This window comes from Neolamprologus multifasciatus, chromosome 13 (assembly GCF_963576455.1).
Source record: "Neolamprologus multifasciatus chromosome 13, fNeoMul1.2, whole genome shotgun sequence".
Lineage (NCBI taxonomy): Eukaryota > Metazoa > Chordata > Actinopteri > Cichliformes > Cichlidae > Neolamprologus > Neolamprologus multifasciatus.
Window position 1 is genome coordinate 23,528,126 of NC_140451.1, and position 20,536 is coordinate 23,548,661.

The 20,536-nt window shown below is 39.4% G+C and overlaps 1 protein-coding gene across 2 annotated transcripts in view; it reads right to left on the reverse strand.

The window, feature by feature from the left end:
* Positions 1-20,536, reverse strand: part of grid1a (glutamate receptor, ionotropic, delta 1a) — a 278,394-nt gene that overhangs the window by 90,454 nt on the left and 167,404 nt on the right. For both annotated transcript variants that reach the window (XM_085183758.1, XM_085183759.1), the window contains exons 3-4: positions 16,940-17,224; positions 2-207 (exon numbers count right to left, since the gene is read on the reverse strand). In XM_085183758.1, coding sequence (XP_085039884.1) covers positions 2-207; positions 16,940-17,224 — 491 coding nt within the window. The remainder of the gene's footprint in view (position 1; positions 208-16,939; positions 17,225-20,536) is intronic.

Sequence of the window (20,536 nt, forward strand, 5' to 3'; positions counted from 1 at the left end):
CCTGGTGGACGAACACCTGTGCACCTCGAGGGCTCATCAGCAACACGGCCCTCCGTAAAGTGTCCCGGTACCGGTTGAGTTCCTCAGTGCGCATCGTGTTGAAGAGGTCAGTAAATACCCGACTAACGTTCCGGTCCACCCTCTGCAAGGAAATGTCTAGACCCAGCCGAGACGCCTGGTCCATAAAGGTTTGCAAACCTCGGATATCTGATGGTAGACAAAAGATGGTATGAAAATATGATATGGGTGAAAATGCAAAAACACAAACAAAAAGAGAGGAAGAAAAAACACTTAGAGAGTTGCTGTCTTATGTGGTGCTATATTCGAGAAACATTTAATCACAAGCTGCGCTTTCAACCTCTGCACACACAGAGTATATTCTCAGGCTTCATTCCAAAAGGCTTAAAGGCAGGTTTCTTTCTTTGCTCCTGATCTAAAGCGTGACAAAACACAACAAGCCCTCCTGTCTGTCTGTTTCGTGGGGTTTACAGGATATGAAACTGCAGGCAGGTGTTGCAGTCCCCAGAGATCTTTGTGTGTGTCTATGTTCGCTATAAAGGAAAGCACTTTAAAATGCCTGCATTGCACATACAAATCAGAGGTGATGTGCAGCAGTGAGTTCACAATAAGCACACCAATCCCAGCAGTCACAGGGGGGAGCAGCTGCCCAGCATGTGCCAAGTCATGCTGCATTGTTAAAGAGAGGTTGGGCGAAATCGCTGGGGCCAGACCTCTTTCTGTGTTCAGTGTGTGTCTGTGTGCGTGCATGATTAGGTTCCTACTGTTGCATCAGTGAAGGTTTGATGAGTCATCGAGTGCTCTAGTGCTTTAGTACTCAGAATGGACAAAATACAGGGGCATATGCACAAATGTAAATGAGGCTGAATAAATTCACAGCTTACACATCTATGCACAGAACCCACTGTACCCATTTTTGTTTTTATTTTTGCTACTGAGGGCCAAAATCTGAAATTAGGCCAACACCCCCCCCCCCCCAAAAAAACAAACAAACAAAAAAAAAACAAAAAAACAACAACAACAAAAAAACAAAAAAGAAAATCTAGCCTGAGCACTGATGCAACATCTTAGTATATTGACCCTGTTTCTCAGTCTATATCTTGAGGCAAACTGTAGCAGAAATATGTACCAAATGAGACAAATCATAAGAATTAGATGGAAAGTTTTTTTTTTCCTGAAATTGCTGCAGCGAAGTCTATTTTGAGGGTTAACATAAATAATCACAGTTGCTCGTGGATTCTCCTCAGAATACAAATGTTCAAAGGGCAGAACAAAAGAGGAAATTAAATCATTCATCATTTTGAGGCATCCCTAAACTTACAGAAAAGCATTCTTTGAAAACTCTTTCACTTGCAACCGCACACTTTCTTTTGTGTCTGAATTGAAATAAATACCCCCGTATTATAATTTGAATAGAATGGGTAAAAGCTCCGCCTTTGACAAATCTCTTTTTGTCCTATTTTCTTTGCATACAAACTTAATCATGGTTTCACAACTCGACCCTTACAATTCATTTGGCTACATGAAGTAATTAGATATCTCTATATGCAATACTCAGCTGCAGTAACTGACTAACACTGACTTTAACTTTGTATTCACTGCATGTGCTGCTGATGAGACAATCAGCAATTTTGGATAATTCCAGGTAATAATAATAATAATAATAATGGATTGGATTTATATAGCGCTTTTCAGGACCCCTCAAAGCGCTTTACAATTCCACTATTCATTCACATACTGGTGGAGGCAACTACAGTTGTAGCCACAGCTGCCCTGGGGCAGACTGACAGAACCGAGGCTGCCATATCGCACCATTGGCCCCTCTGGCCATCACCAGTAGGCGGTAGGTGAACACAACGACCGAGACTGTCTGAGCCGGGGCTCGAACCGGCAACCTTCCGATTACAAGACGATCTTGAGCCACGATCGCCTGGGAATGATTGCTATTATTCTATCAGTGAGTTCCTCAATTTTATGAGAACCTGTACCTCTGATATTGCTGACAAGAACAAAACATATTCGTAATCGACCACCATTGTGCAATATCTACGTTTGCTGGACAGGTTTGCATCTGAAAACTGTCAAATCGACACAGGAAGGTTGTAAATTACACATTTCATCCAACAAGGATCTTGTCATATGCAGTTAAACATATACTTTGTTTTGTGTAGTGGTATAATTACAGTGTGAGACCAAGAGAAAGAGGAGGGCAGATAGTTATATTTTAACCCCTGATTAGCCACCACCACACGTTATTATTCCATGTACTGTGTTTTAGACAGACGGTATATATTATAGTTATTATTTTACTTTTAGAAGATGTTTCATAAGTGGTGTCACATTTATCATCACTACATTGTTTGGGAAAATGAACCAAAATACAGGCTAATGATAGATTATGTGCTGTAAGATTACCTATATTGATTTAAAATGAACAGTAATACTTTGATGCTAAGCCCCTGCTTAAATGTATCTACTCGCAAAAGCGATCAGATCTCTAACAGAGGCCTCTAACTGAAATATGGTACAAAGAGAGTATAAATGGGTAGAATTTCTCTAAACTGAAGTGACTCGATAAGGAGACAAATTATTATGGATGCTTTTTATTAGTCATTCAAAGAGCTTTGTCAACTCTACTGACTTGAGAATTCTGAGATGTGGGGAATATTTTGTATCATAATCCAGTTTCAAGATCTAAAAGAGAATCTGAACAAAAAAAATTTTTTTACATTTATGAATGAGATGGACTTCTGCAGATCTTTAATCAACAAACGCCATAATAACCAGTGTTGGGAAGGTTACTTTTAAAATGTATTCCATTACAGAATACAGAATACATGCCCCAAAATGTATTCTGTAACGTATTCCGTTACGTTACTCGATGACAGTAACGTATTCTGAATACTTTGGATTACTTAATATATGCTGTTTACAACTACGTGAATGTACTATTGCTGTGATTTATTACTGTTACTGACGGTCCGCGGCTCCGAACCGTAGTAAAGGGACCTCTAATACGGGTTCCGTGTCGGGCTAGTAGCAGAAAACTAGCTTTACTTTGTTGTCTGGGTCAACTTTGCTAGCCAGAGACAGAGAGAGGCATTGAAAGGCTGCTCCAACAGAACTTATTTTTGTTTCGGTGGAAAACACGAACACAGCGTACAGTCGTCTTAATAGCTTACTTACAACTGGGCTCGTCAGGCACTCTTCTTGGCTGCAGTGGTTATTATTATATTTACATGCTTCCAGCTCCCGTTTTTGCTGATGACAGCTCCTACTTTTCCTTTTTCTCCCTCCCTCGCTCACAGACACATAACGTGTATGGCAGTCCATTATCCCTGCAGCACGGACTACACTGCCTATGATGCTACATTCTTTAGAGCTATACCTGTAGCATTCTGCCTATTAGCTTAGCACAACAACAACAAAGAGGCCTCTCTCACCCAGGAAACACGCAGAGAGAGAGTGTCACCCTGTAACCATGGCAACCGTAACGCTGCCGCCTGGAACAGGACGTAGCTGTCAAACAAAACCCAAACAGTCCTGACCCGCGACAATATGAAACAGGAAAGTACCGCTGTGTAATCCATTTATTTCAACAAAGTAACTGTATCCTAAATACTACCTTTTTAAACGGTAACTGTAACGGAATACAGTTACTCATATTTTGTATTTTAAATACGTAACGGCGGTACATGTATTCTGTTACTCCCCAACACTGATAATAACGCAATGCAGATTTCATCAATACCACAAAAGATCTGGAGGAACTGGTCAACACTCCATAACAGGAAGATAAACTGTTGTCTGAAAACTTGTAACATGCTGTAACAAAACAAAACAAAAACCAAAAAAAAAAAAGGTTTATAATCCCATGAAGAGCAAAGGGAAAGCAACCATGCGATAACTATTCTATGAACTGATAGAAAAATTGGACTTCAAAGTCAATATTCAAACCCATAGCAAACGTTTCCACGGGGAAACCGTGTCAGCCATGGATAGGGCAGCAGAAAAGAGGATTAACGTGGAATTAAAGGTCTGATTTTTGGACATGTTTACCCAAGCGGAATTTCTGAACACAAATCTGCAACTGAAAGTTTTAGATATCAAAACTTGACCCTTACACAGACTCCCTTTATCAGTCTCCACTCCCCCCCCCCCCCCCCCCCCCTTAACTCTGGAAACTTACCAACTACTCTTGTTTTCTGTCTGGCCCTCACATATCTTTTTTAATAATGGTATAAATCTTTTTTTTTAGAGCGGTTGGAAAAGATAGATTGAGAGAGACTAAGAAAGACCCCATGAAAATGCTCTAACATTCATTTCAGCTCTAACTTACATTGAAACTAAAGCGGGACTCCCTTTTGGATTGAAGCAATGCTGAAATGAGCACATCATGATCAAAGTGCTCAGAGGTTTTTACTGAGCCGTCAAGCTGCGCTCCAATTCAAGCGGAAAAGCTTGAGAAATGGCTATGCTACCAGCTTATGTTTACTCAAAATTGAGATGAGTCTGTTTAAGTAATCAGTGTTATTCTTGCAACAATAATGTCAGTTAATTATATGCAATGCAGATTTTTTTGCAAATTTGTAATGTTTCAGACACTGAGTGTTATGCACAGCAATTACAGCCACACAGAGAGAAAGGGAGCGAGGCAGAGAGGGAGAGAGAGAGAACGGGATATTCTCTTCACCTTCTTCTTCCTGGGTCTATATTTAAATGCTTTAAGCTTAATTTGTCTTTATTCATTCTCTGACTGAAAATATATATTTTCTATGATATCCATATGCCATATCTATACAGCAGTAAATCTGTTAATCATGGTTTCATTCTGAAGCACTGCCCATCCATCCCTTTATCCAATTCAAGGTTGTGGAGGGGCTGGAGCTCATCCCAGCTGATAATGGGTAAGAAGCGGGATACATCCTCAATGGGATAGATGGGTCTATCATAGGGCTAAAATAGAGAAACAGACAGATATTCACTTTCCCATTCACACCTACAGCCAGTTTAAAATCATCAGTTAACCTACTGTAATATGGATGACTTTGGACTGTGAGAGGAAAGTCTGAGGTGGCCAGAAGGTTTGAACTAAGGCAACAGTGCAACCTTTTGCACCACCATACCACCCACTTACCACTGTGCACTGCGTCTGATAGCAGTTAGATCTAAGCAAGTTCTGAAAAAAGGGCATAGATTCCTTTAAAAAACAACATTTAGTCCTATTTTCTCTGAATAACATAAGGATGTGCATTGAAAGGTTTGTTTGTTGCTGTAAGAAGACAGTGATCAGTACATGATCAGTACAATTTTTAATGGGACATCTTGGAAACTATAATAATAAAAACAATCCTACACAATTTAATGAACTGGACTGCAGACTAAAAATACCAGCTGAATCTCTATGGATTTGTGATGCAAATCTTTCATATAAATCTGTTTTTGTTTTTTCTGTTTTAATTTGATATTTATTCTTAAGCTTATTTAATGTTTGGTTCTGATATATTTGCCCTTTTATTGTGCACTTTCTGAAAACCCCTGTTTGCTGTCATTCTTTGTATGAGTAAGAACATGTTGCATCACTTTGTTTTGACAGTAAAAAAAAAGGGAATGGAAGCACAATCATTAATATAGTTCTAATATAAAGAGTCTGGTCTAAATAGGAAGTGGAGGGGGAGGACTGAAATGGACTTTCAGCCTTGGAATGATTATTACCTCAGCCCGGACTCTGTGAATGGACTCAAATACTGAACAGTGAGTGCATTTCTGGCTTACATCACCATCACATGTGTCTTATTCTAAGAGTGATACAATCAATCACCCTACATGCATTTTGCTTTTGGGATTATACAGCTTTGTGTACTTAGAATGGAGAAAGATGAAAATGCAACAACTGGAATAATAACACAGAATAACAAGCCTTGATAAATAAAAAGAAACTGAAAAATCCGTATTTGCACAATATACAAGGATTAAATTAGTTTTGTTTTGTTTTTTGTGAGAGGCCCAATTTATTATTATCCCGAACTTTAACTTACTGGCTAAACAAATGATGATTATCAATTAATAACTGGGAAAATAAAGCATATTTTTAAGGAAAATATTAATGTCTGACCATGTATGATTTTTTTTGTCAATGTCAATTAGAAATCAGCAGCTGCTATTTATGCAAATAACTGAGAAATAACCACAAATAATGTTTTTGCATTTTCTGCTCCCTATGTTTTTCTTCTGTTTTTTATTATTGGTACTTTGGGAGCTTTAAACATGTAAAAGTATTCCTTTACTGGTATGTACTGTCACTGGACACCTCTGTAGTTACACCATGCTAGTGTTGGACTGGACTGTCTTTTGCCTTCAGAACTGCCTTAATTCTTCATGTCATAGATTCAACGAGGTACTGGAAATACTCTTAATACTCTATCTATCTATGCATGCCAAATTCTGGCTCTACTATTAAAATGTTACCACAGAAATTGAGACACATAAGGCCAGGCAACATTTCTCCAATCGTCTTTTGTCCAGTTTTGGAGCTTGTACAAACTGTAGCCCCAGTTTTAGTTTTGTTGCAGACACGAAGGACATCTGATGTGTTAATCTCCTGCTGCAGTCCATCTGTTGACATGTTGTGTGTTCAGAGATGCTCTTCTGCGTACTTTGGTTGTAACAAGTGTTTATTTGAATTATTATTGCCATCCAATCACCTTCCCCCAGTCTGCCATTCTCCTCTGACCTCTGCCATCAGAAAGGTATTTACATTTAGAGAACTACTGATCACTGGTTATTCTCTCTTTTTGGACCATTCTCAGCAAACTCTAGAGATTGCCCTGTGGGAATATCCAATTAAATTAAATTAACAGGTTCTGACATACTCCGACCACCCTGCCTGACACTAACAACCACGACATGTTCAGAGTATCTCTTTCTTTCTTCCCCTACTGATGTTTAACATGTCTACACGTCTCAATGAACGGAGTTGCTGCGAAGTGATTGACTTCGTTGTATTAATGAGAAGCTGAGCAGGTATTATTTAAATATTCTCTGTATTATCTTCTATTACTTTTCCACTTTATTTAATTTTTTTAATCACTCTCTGTTCTTATTAGAGCCAATAAATGGAGGTCATGTGTACTTTTACTCCCTGTGAAATTAGCTGTTATGTTAGTTGGCAGTGTTAAAGACCTTGTGGTGTAAATGTAGTATTAATAGAGATGAAATCAGGCAACACAATAAGACATGCATTAAAAAAGGACATGGCGTAGAAGTCTTCCATACGTTTCCTATGATGTGCTGCTGGCTTGCTAAAAACTCCAAGGGAAATACCCTTTGTGTTTGTCTATGTCCAGACTCTCTCTGTGTTATAAACGCATGTTTTACATAGGAACCACCCCCCACTTGGGACCAAAAGCAGCCTAATCAATCTTACACCTAATACCAGGCTAATTCTCTCCTTTTTTAACAGCGATATGGTCACCACAGGGAGGACAGAGACAGATGTAGCTGCTCCACAGTCATTACTAAGTGCAGGTAACTCTGACAGACCTGCCAAGGAGTATCCTGAAAAATCAACCCTTCTTTTAGATTTCCTATAATCTTGACTCAGTTGTCTATTATGGTCTTCTTGTTATAATAAAAGGACAAGATAATTTCTAAGAAGCTTTTGTTTGCAGATAGTCTTCCCACTGTCCTTCCACCCCCACAGAATCAATACCTGGCTTCCTTTAGGATACACTCAGTTATGAGTAGCTATTGTGTAAAACACACCCTAAATGGCATACACAGAGGCATACACATAACATATCACAAACCTTTAAATTGATACTTAAGGTTTAGAAAAATCTATTTTCCCCCATGAAAGGCTTAAGCAGAGTTATTTTTGTGGCATTTTCTGGCCTTTTGCAACCTTTTTATTTTACGACTCATCCCAAAAAAGACATGAATATGTGTACAAATGCTGAAATGTTTCACTCAAATCCACAAATTTAAACCTTGTAGTGCTATTACAAAAATGTGCCTAAACCTTCTTGTAACTTTGTAACTACAGTCAAATAAGGTGAAGACATTTGACTTTAAGCCAAAAAGGACGGCATCACAAATGAAGTGGTTCTCCTTTCCCTCATTTTTAAGTCCTTATTTATGGCAGTGCTAGAGCAGGACCAGAAAATTCAGCTAGACAGATATTCATTAGTTGGATTGGATTGAATTTTGAGATTTAGATATTCAATTTTTAGATTCTTAGAAATGTAATTTCAGCTTGAATGTCCCTCTCAATTAAAGAAGCCTTCCTGACCAAATGCAGGCTAACCTCCGTTCACCTCAGCTTTGCCAAATTAGTGATCTTGCTGTTAGATTTAGTGATTTTCTTTTTAAAAGAGAACCCAGTGACAAATGCAGTGACTTCTTGGCTAAACTGGTGGCAGTACTGTGCCACAAGTGTGAGGTTTTCCCCTTTCTCACACTTCTCTGTGGATCTACTCTGTTGCACAAGTGTCAGAACCTGCGACGTCTGCACACGCACAGTGTTGTTCTCATGATTTGTTACCGAGACAAAGGGTGTGCAGTGTGTGAGAGGGGCAAAAAAGAAATGCAAAAATGCAATCTTTTGCTACTCTTTCTCTCATTAAAAGTGGTTACTAAATGTAAAATAATGGAACAACCACGATCTTTATGTTATGTTCATGGCCATTTTGTCAAAGGTGTGGCAGATATAAAATCAGCAAACCCGATGATGATGTCATAGTCTGCACACCTATACCATGAAGTCCTGGTGGCTAAAGTCTTGAATATTTGCTGTTAATGACTGTCCTATTAATACTTGTAATGCAAGTGTAAGTCAGCTTTTTCTCTCACACACACAGACACACACTCTCACACAATATTAATCCAATTTGTGTTTGAGCAGTAAAAAGCTACCATTTAGCAATCACATCTTTTAAGTAGCTTATTGAGCAGGTGTGTGGTAGGTAGGCATGTTAAGATAGATTATCACCTAAGCATAGCATGATTGACTTATTCAGTTTTTCCTTTCTGCTTAATGGTGTCTAAAAATAAACAGGTATGTTTACAAGGGAAAAATTAAAGTGAGGGCAAAAATTCAACCCATAACTGCAAATTTAGTGAAAAAGAAAGCTACCTTCAGCTGCTCCTTTATTCACAAGAGGACACCACAGCAGTTAGCACCCCATGTTTTCATTTGGAAATGTTTTTTACCTGGGATGCTCCAAATAACTCCAAAGGGACTTGTATTCCTTCCTAGGGTTAAACTGGGAAGCTTTTGCTTGTTACGTGAATGTGTAACTCACTAGACTACTGAGACACATAACTTTAGTTAAATTAATATATAAACGCAGACAAAAGTCAGCAGGGGCAGTCGTCTTTGTGTGAAAGTTTCATTTTGAATGTAGTCGGTTTGAAAAGAATGCACAAAAGGCTGCACAGTCCTTGATGGCAAACTCTCGCTTTGCTATCAAAAAGTTTGTTTTTCAGTGGAAGAGATTAATTTTCATGGCCTTTACATGAACTGGATCTGTTTGGCCCTTCTCACAAAAAAAAAATCTGAAGTATCAGATACCCTTCAGTATTGTCAGAGAGCATGACTTAAATCAGCAAAAGTAGGGCAGGCTGAAAGAAACAAAACAGCATAAGATATAAAAACTGCTACTGAATGAAAAACACAAAAATTAGACTAAAGAAAGAAGAAAAAGAAGAAACACAACAAAAGCAAAGCTGAAAGGATCTTTTAGGTAGGCATAAGCTGTTATAGGATTATCATATAATTTTGCTTTCTTCTATTTATCTGACGGCACAAAAGCCAAAAAACACAAGGATGTTCCACAGTTGTAAAACAGTGTTGTCCAGTTTCTCTTAGAGCTATAGAAGTATAAGCAGGTTATCTCTGTTATTTGTGAAAGAAATTATGGAATATGATCTCTCAGAACTGAGAATCAAATTATATGTAGAAAATGTACAATGACAAATGTAACCAGAAGAGGTGAAGCTGTAGAAGTTGTTTACATAATGTGCTTTTTATGCAACTGGTGCATTGGTGGAAACTGGAATGAATTGGCTCCCCTGGCACGCTTCATTACACTGTGCTATATATTTTACCCCTGAGGTCAGGGAAACCACTTGTTTAAGCTGTAATAAAGCACAAATCTCACCCCGTGCACTTCTAATGTAGAGTAAGGTGTTAGTCTCACAATTCAAAAGCAAAGGCTTACAGAAATAAAGTGATTTCAGTATTTTATAATAGTATTTCTGAGTAAGCAGATAGCATAGTGGTGATATATGTGAAGCAAGAAGGTGCTGGCTTCACTGGCCACCAGGGACCCTTCGGTGTGGAGTGTGAATGTGATCAGAGGTGGGTTTTCTCCAGCTGTGGCATTTAATTGATCCTGGATTGGCACTAAGAGGTCCAAAGAGTGCCAAGCAAGTATCCACACCATTACACCAACCGCATCTGAATCAAGGCAGTATGGATCCATGCATTCATGCTGTCTACACCAAATTCGGACCCTTCCATATGAATGCTGCAGCAGTTTCCTTTTCTTAGCTGACGGCTGTGACACCCGGTGTGGTCTTCTGCTGCTCTAGCCCATCTGCTTCAAGGTTGTATGTGTTTAGCATACAGAGATGCACTTCTTCTTTATACAGTGGGGCAAAAAAAGTATTTAGTCAGCCACCGATTGTGCAAGTTCCCCCACTTAAAATGATGACAGAGTAAGTAATTTGCACCAGAGGTACACTTCAACTGTGAAAGACAGAATGTGAAAAAAAAAATCCATGAATTCACATGGTAGGATTTGTAAAGAATTTATTCGTAAATCAGGGTGGAAAATAAGTATTTGGTCAATAACAAAAATACAACTCAATACTTTGTAACATAACCTTTGTTGGCAATAACAGAGGTCAAACGTTTACTATAGGTCTTTACCAGGTTTGCACACACAGTAGCTGGTATTTTGGCCCATTCCCCCATGCAGATCTTCTCAAGAGCAGTGATGTTTTGGGGCTGTCGCCGAGCAACACGGACTTTCAACTCCCGCCACAGATTTTCTATGGGGTTGAGGTCTGGAGACTGGCTAGGCCACTCCAGGACTTCCAAATGCTTCTTACGGAGCCACTCCTTTGTTGCCCGGGCGGTGTGTTTTGGATCATTGTCATGTTGGAAGACCCAGCCTCGTTTCATCTTCAAAGTTCTCACTGATGGAAGGAGGTTTTGGCTCAAAATCTCACGATACTTGGCCCCATTCATTCTGTCCTTAACACGGATCAGTCGTCCTGTCCCCTTGGCAGAAAAACAGCCCCATAGCATGATGTTTCCACCCCCATGCTTCACAGTAGGTATGGTGTTCTTGGGATGCAACTCAGTATTCTTCTTCCTCCAAACACGACGAGTTGAGTTTATACCAAAAAGTTCTACTTTGGTTTCATCTGACCACATGACATTCTCCCAATCCTCTGCTGTATCATCCATGTGCTCGCTGGCAAACTTCAGACGGGCCTGGACATGCACTGGCTTCAGCAGCGGAACACGTCTGGCACTGCGGGATTTGATTCCCTGCCGTTGTAGTGTGTTACTGATGGTGACCTTTGTTACTTTGGTCCCAGCTCTCTGCAGGTCATTCACCAGGTGTTTCCTGGTGTCCTTCGAAAGCTCTTTGGTCTTGGCCATGGCGGAGTTTGGAGTCTGACTGGTTGAGGCTGTGGACAGGTGTCTTTTATACAGATGATGAGGTCAAACAGGTGCCATTCATACAGGTAACGAGTGGGGGACAGAAAAGCTTCTTACAGAAGACATTACAGGTCTGTGAGAGCCAGGGATTTTCCTTGTTTGAGGTGACCAAATACTTATTTTCCACCCTGATTTACGAATAAATTCTTTACAAATCCTACCATGTGAATTCATGGATTTTTTTTTCACATTCTGTCTCTCACAGTTGAAGTGTACCTCTGGTGCAAATTACTGACCTCTGTCATCATTTTAAGTGGGGGAACTTGCACAATCGGTGGCTGACTAAATACTTTTTTGCCCCACTGTATGTGGTTATGAGTGACTGTTGTATTTTTATTCGTTTAAAGCAATCTGGTCATTTTCCTCTGAGATCTATCATAAAAAACACATGCCTAAATACACCGATGCATTCTTGTTCCAGTAGCCCACCTCTCATCAGCGTGCCCTGGTTCCTCAACACCTGACGCGGACCTTGTTGATCCGGGCGACGTCCGAGCTGGCATGCCTTCATATTTATCTGTCTCGCTCATCTGGAGATAGAAGCCATTGACATAAAGACACGAAAGCTCCTTACCATGCATGGAGGGTTTCACCCCAAGTCCAGCATCCTGAGGCTGTATGCTAAGCGGAAGGAAGGAGGTCTGGACTAGTGAGTGTCAGCACCACAGTCCAGGATGAGACAAGGAACATCCACGAATACATCACAAAGATGGCCCCAACTGAGAGCGTGCTCAGTGAATACCTCAGGCAGCAGAAACCCAAGAAAGAGGAAGAAGGTGAGGAACCATCATGGAAGGACAGGCCCCTGCACGGTATGTACCACCGGCAGATAGGGGAGGTGGCTGATACCCAGAAATCCTGGCTGGAGAAAGGTGGACTGAAAGACAGCACGGAGGCACTAATCATGGCAGCACAGGAACAAGCACTGAGCACAAGATCCATAGAGGCTGGGGTCTATCACACCAGGCAAGACCCCAGGTGCAGGCTGTGTAAAGGCAAGGCATACATGGAACGCCATAACCAAGTGGCCGCCATAGTGTACAGGAACATCTGTGCCGAGTATAACCTGGAAGTCCCGAGGTCAAAATGGGAAATGCCCCCAAGGGTGATGGAGAATGACCGAGCTAAGATCCTGTGGGACTTCCAGATACAGACGGACAAAATGGTGGTGGCTAACCAACCGGACATAGTGGTGGTAGACAAACATGAGAAGACGGCCGTAGTGATCGATGTAGCGGTTCCGAATGACAGCAATATCAAGAAGAAGGAACACGAGAAACTCGAGAAATACCAAAAGCTCAGAGAAGAGCTCGAGAAGATGTGGAGGATGAAGGTGACGGTGGTCCCCATGGTAATCGGAGCACTAGGTGCAGTGACTTCCAAGCTAAGCGAGTGGCTCTAGCAGATCCCGGGAACAACATCAGAGATCTCTGTCCAGAAAAGCGCAGTCCTAGAAACAGCTAAGATACTGCGCAGGACCCTCAAGCTCCCAGGCCTCTGGTAGAGGACCCGAGCTTGAAGGATTCCCCGCCCACAGGGGTGAGCGGGGAATTTTTTAAATATATATACATATTCAGACTGTTAAAAAGAGAGACGCCAACACTGATAATGTGATCTGAGCTCCTGTGCTGTGAGGAGTTTCTATATTTCATTTTTGCAGTTCCATCACTGATCTGACAGAATTTCACACTGCTGTCATGAAACTAAAGTGTTATGTAATATAGCCTGGTATAAGAGGCAAAAAAAAAATATAATAAATAAGATGAAATGTAGTTCCTTTACTAACAGCACTAACAACCATCTGTCACCTTGTAGTTCAACTCCAGGTTTATGCCTTTACTAACCTTTTCTATATCATGACTCAGTCAAAGTTCAAAGAAAGTATCTGACTTTTCTGCCTACAGAGAGTCTTTCAGAAAGTGAAACATTTTCAAACCTAAACATAAATCAGTATTTATCGTGAGCATTTTAGTCCACTGGCTGAATCAAGTAAATGCAGTGGACCGGTGACGTCTAATTAAATGTTTTTAACTTTTCTCTGCTTGCACAGATTATGATTAGTTAAGCAAATTCAACTATCACTACATTGCACATTTCACACTGACTGCTTTTTGATTGGGATAAGGTACTGAGTAAATCAGCCAAATAAACATATGAACATGACTGAATATGGACACGAAGCAATATTATTAAAAAGCTTGTAGAATAGTTGATGTTCAAGTCTATTTAACCTTTTTTTCAGACCATAATGTATACATATATGTGTACGTATATATGTACGTACATATATGTGTACGTATATATGTACGTACATATATGTGTACGTATATATGTACGTACATATATGTGTACGTATATATGTACATACATATATGTATGTACATATATGTATATACATACACATATATGTATGTACATGTATGTATATACATACACATATATGTATGTACATGTATGTATATACATACACATATATGTATGTACATATATGTATATACATACACATATATGTATATACATACATATATATGTATGTACATATATGTATATACATACACACATACACACATACACACACACATATATATATATATATATATATATATATATATATATATATATATATATATATATATATATATTAATATGTGTGTGTGTGTGTGTGTGTGCTAGTACTAGTGCTGTAAGCATTAATATCGTTAAAATGACGTTAATGCCATAACTGCATTAACGCGGTAAATCTCCATTAGCAAGTTAGTGTAGATCACCCCGTGCGTGGGGGGTGGGCGGTGATTTTGACAATATTAATGTTAATTAATGTTAACATATAAAACAAGTAGTTCTTGTTTTATATGTGAATATTTTGATAATTGTATACGTTTTCTGGTTTCTTCTTTTCATAAAAAATATCTTCTTTAATTTATTATTCTACTGGTACCAGTGTTAAAAAAGTTTCCCAGAAGTCCCACAGAAATGTAACTCAAATCAACATATGTAGGAGCTCGACATTTACTGAATGCCTAGACAGATTAACAGACAGCACTTTTCTTTGCAGACAGTTGTGTCAGTCACTGTGTCACTGCTTTAAAGCAGACACCACGGGTATTTGGACTGTTCTGTGATGAGGATCCTAATTAGCCGCTACATTCCTTAATTAAATGAGTTCAGAGCTAAATAGTGTAACACAAGCAGACATGTCAGTGGTGCTGACTTTGTAGTGTCTAATTTAGCAGACTTAAAAAAGGCTACTTTGTTAGAACAGCTTCTTGATGAGCCAAGTCTTCTTCATGTGATATGCATACCGCAATGTGCAAAATTTTGAATGTTCTGATTTTTATCTACCACACAACACCATGTGTGACGTGTCTGACTGGTCCTAAATGTTATTCTGCAGCAGGAGAAAGAGGCCAAGTAACCAGCCAGTGCTAAAAACCTATCTTTAGTGACTGGATGGACAGTGTCCTGCAACAGATGGCATGGCCTCCAAAGAGCCCTGATATGAACATCAGTTAGTCAGTCCCAGATTACATGTAGAGACAGAAGCAACTGAGACAGCCTGAATCCATAAAAGGACTATGGAAAGTTTTCCAGGGTGTTTAGAACAACTTACTTGCAAAGTACCAAAAAATCAAATAAACCCAAACAAACTGTACTTAGGAGAATTTGCACTGTTTCAAAGAAAACCACAGGCAAGTAAGAATCTGATTGGGATTTTTCTTTCTGTTTACTTTTGTTTGCTTAACAACAGAAAAGCCAGCATGATATGTGGCATTACTTTTCTAACCATTGTCTTTTTCCTTTTAATGAAAATAATTATTTGAAGGTTACCTCTAACTAAATTTATAGTACATTATGCTGACTAGGATATGTGTTGTGAACAAGGACAAAATAAAGCCTTAACATTTCCAAAACTACACATGAATCTATTAAAGTATGATGATTGGAATTGAGACACACAAAGAATGGCTTTGCTGGATAGAAAGACAGACAGTTAGTCAGAGATATTAAGCTATCCACTCTATATAGCTAACAAAACACATGGCAGGCAGTCAAGCTCATTATAAAAAGGACAGTTAGTACTGGTTACCACAGATAGGCAGCGAGCCAGTGACAAAGGAAGATCTATAGCAAAACAGATGGTCAGACACATGCTGACCCCATGAGACAGACATATAGAGAGCTAGTTAGTCAGATAGACAGCTAGTCAGAAAGAAAAACAAGATTCAGAAAGCAAGACAGCTTGTCAAAATGAAGCACAGACAGGTTTTCTTCTGTAGTGGACTTTCATTGATCCAACTCAATCCTGAGAGTGCATTTCTGCAAAGACTAGCAATGACAGAAAGAAATCCAAGGACAGAGCTTTGTAAATGTAAGCCAACATGTCAAACACATGGAGGACTCTGCTAAAGTGACCAAGTTACGGTTGGGAACTTGCCTGGGGCCCCAGTATTCTGATGGCTTGCTTTACTATACGCTATATCAACTTTAGCTCAGTTGTTTCCAGTACTGGAAAAATAAAACTGATTTATACTGCCTTCTGGACTCCACTCTTCCCAGAACTAAAAAGATTAGCCAGCAGAGACAAAGTCTCATCTGATGAATGGCAACGCAGCAAAAGGCTTTATATGCCCACTTCATTCTCCTACCCTTCCACTGCCTTGCCAATCACTCCTTGATCCACAGTGCATTTCCCAAATGTGGGTCACAAAAGGTCTGGTTCACAGGGAACTCATAGTGAAAATAATTAAACAGAAATGAAGAACATTTGAGAATATATAAAGTACTGTTGGGACACATCCTCACAGATGACTGCACCACAAATGAGCCAATTAAGCTCATACTTGTTTCTTCATGACAATACTGCTAAAACCGAATGCAGCAGTGAGATGTCATTATTTTTTTCCCTCCTGAACGTTTGATTTATTTTTTAACAGTGTGGAAGTACAGTATGTGTTTGTGTGGGAGTGATGATGTTCCTTCAGCTTACTTCTCACTTGGTCTATTCTTTTCGGCACATGAATTCTCAGCGTTAATACGGCTTTACTGCAGCAGCCGCCTGATCTTCATCTCAGTAGATAGTTATAGGACATTTACATTTAAATGAAAGCGGTGAAACCATCTTACATACAAATGTCATGTTTATGAGATATATTTGTTGTTAAGGTGCTCTCGTTTTTCCCAACTCACCGTAGTCGCTCTCGTAAAAGATGATGAACTTCTGCCAATGCAGTTCAGAGACAAGAGTGAGCAGGACGTCGCTGATTCGAACAGGTGGCCGTGCAGCCAGTGTGTAGCTCTCTCCGTCTGGGCTCGGGTTGAGCTGACAGGCAGTACGGGGTGCGCCATCCCCATTTCTTTGAATGAAGAGGTGGGGGATGTGCATTGCATCTGTCAGAGACTGCAGGGCACTTGCAGCTGCACAGCCCGTAGATGTAACCAGCGCGAGGATCCCTTGGTTCATCAGCTCGCATGCTGGACAGAAGACAAAAAACAAAACAAAACAGACTTTGTGAATACGCAAAGAAAGAACACAGGAAGAAATTAAGAGCAAAGCACTGAGAAACATTTTATTGGGAAAATTAGATTAGAAGAAGAAAAGGAATAAGATATGAAAACATAATCAATTCCGACATGGATTTAATTTTAAAATAACATTTTTTTCCACTTGGTCTTAAAAAAAATAAGATGCTATATCCTCCTTAAGATTATTTCTGACCCTTAGTTGAGAAATGATCACTAAAAGTTGGACGTTTGCCCTAAAGTTATAATATAATGTGTAGCTGAGAGATTCAGTGGAAGATGAGGTCGATGAGTGAGTGTATCTTCTAATCCTTGTCCACAGACAAAAAGGGAAAGCACTTGCTAATGGAAACTGCTATTGAAAACAGCAGAGAGCTACCTGAGACTGTGGGGTTCTTATCAGAACAGAAGTGGTGGCTAAGTGGGAAGAATCTGGCATGAATAAAAATCAGGAATATTTTAAGATGTAATGATGCCTCATGTGAGTCCCAGCTTGATATGGTCCTACATATCCTTCATTCTTTCTCTTGGTTTTATGTGTAATGGTGGGGAAAATCTGTAAACAAGCAGGGATTAGGACTGCAGACACATGCTTGTAATGTCTGTGGTGGTTTTAAAGTCCCTACATCTCTATTTACACGTGCAATTTGGGGGGGGGGGGGGGGGGGGGGGGAGAGAATCTATTTTTGATCCTCTTAGGGAAGGTCACCACATCTAGCGGAACAAAATGACGCATCTTTCAAAGATGAGGTACTCATCTTTGAAATTATTATTATTATTTAATTATTATTATATTTTCATCAAATTTGCTAAACCTGTGTAAATGTATTGCATTATGCTATTTTCACAAGCCCTAAGACTCATTCTGACCCCGTATCAGTTTCTCATCTTATATTCCTGTCATGTTTCTAAGATGAACAAGTGTCAAGCCTTTAATGTTGACCTAACTCTTCCCCCGGAGTATGCTCCCGTTTTCCCTTTGGTTATGAGATGCAAAACAGAGAAAAACACAATCACCACAAAAGAAAAAGTGATAGGAATACAAATGCAAAACAGCTTAAATAAAGAATATTGAATTTGCATTTAATTTCAAGCTCTATCTCTGTTATGTGCTGCATAATCATCTACTACAGGGATTGTCAAATTTTGCATGTGACATGGGACAGTCTATGACAAATGCTGCTTTTAAAATTCAACTCACTGTCTCTCGCACAGCAGGGCTTTTATAATTGCACAAACAGCTGAGCATAATGTACAAAACAGCAATTAAATGTTCTCTCACTGAATTTCATAATACTTCCTAATTATATGGTCTACTTCAGTGTCTACAGAATCTGGCACGAAGGAAAAATGATGCGGTCTAATACCAAATTATATCATTCAAACCCCTTCATAATAAGTACACAAACATATGATAAACATGAAAGTAAGATACACCATGATATTAAAACCTTCGTGCAAAAGTGAAAAAAAGAGGAAGGTTTTATGATGAAAATAAATGAGAATAAGGGTCTGAGAAGAAGTGGTGAGGCGAGATGATACTGAATGGAGACATAGTGGGAGAGGACTGGATGTGTGTGTGAGAAAGTATGGCAGAAGAGCTGGACTATTAATGTGACAAATGGCGATTTCATCTGCTGACTGCATGCACATGACTACATTAGGGCACTCTAAATCACGACTAGAGGAAGTATGAGGAAACTAAGTAACATACTAAATAGGAGACTGAAGGAAGGAATATCGGGCATCTCAGGTAGACGGGCATGCACTGTATTCGTGGTTGTAGTGGTTTAAGTAAAACAAGAAAAAAAGAATAAGAATAGAAATGCGAGAGAATTAGGAAAGGGGTGCAGGAGTAGTGGAGAGATTATTGGTTGCTTTTTGCACGAATGCTCAGGGGAATTCAAGAAAATGTTCCTCAGGCCAGAAAGTGTCTTACAGTTTGTACATGAGTGGGAGAGACAGACAGACAGTCATACATGCAAGCCAAGGTGTGCAAAAGAGCATTTGGCAAATTTTCTGTAGGGCACCATGAAATACATTTATGTTGCCCAAGTCATGTCAGCAGCAGTGATCAAATCTAGTACATGCTTCAACTTGGATACAACATCTAAATGTGTCTGTTGGCAACAACAATATGTATTGAACTACACACTGGAAACAGTCTGTTCCCAAGAGTTACCGATTCTCTTTTAACAAGTTTCACTCTCAGGTGCAGCCTACTCACTACAAACTTTACAGGGTTGGGAAGGGTGTAATATTGGCTTGAATTCCAGCTTCCTGTGCCATTAAGATACTTGTAATAGACCTGGATCAGTTTGTCCATTGACAGAACATATATGAATTCTAAGCTGAAATGATGAGTTTGGGACTGTCCATTTCAGATTTTGGTGAATACAGAAAAGAAGAAATGCATAGTTTGCACATTTCATTGATTACCAAGGGACAGCCATTTTTTAAAATGAAGGCACGGGCAGGAAGTATAAAGTTCCAAAGGGTTTATGGGTAATAAAACACATTTCTAAACACATTTAAGCAGTAGCATAATAAACTGCAGTATAAATAAACTACTGGTTGCACAAATGACTTTTCTAATGTAAGGCAGCACAGAAGGACATGATAATAATAATAAAAAAAACCCAAAAAGGAGCAAACTTAACAAAAACTTTCTTATGTGGTATATTTTAACCTAATCTGCACACCTTTATTTTTATTTTAAGTGTGAGATTCAAAGCTCAAAAGCAGAGCTTTACAAGGAAAGCGCTGGCTGATTTTAAGATATCAGTGAAAGGTGAATCCCGAGGACTGAGTGACATGGCATTAAAATGAGAACCTTTCATTTGAATGTTTCACACTGTGTGCCTGAAATACAAGTACTGAGCCAGGTTAGAACTGGGAATTTTACTTAATCATCACATCTGAGCAAACATGACCATCCCCAAAATGTTAAACGTGCAATTTATTGACTGATTATAAATCTATATTTTGTGCTTCATGTATAGTGTAATTATTTACCTAATGTTCCATCAGCTGTCATGCAGTGAACTGGAATCATCACCTTCATTTGTACTATAGGATCAGGACAGAGTCACCTCCCCTAACCTCTGTGTTTCAGGTGCTTTTAGCAGGCTGTGGCTAAAGTGTCTTCAGCCATTTTGGCTTCGTAATGGACACCCCAGGCCCATTAAACAGCAGACAGCCAACTGACAGGAGGGAGGAGTACTCTATAGTCATTGGCAAGGATGATAATGGTGGAATAATGAC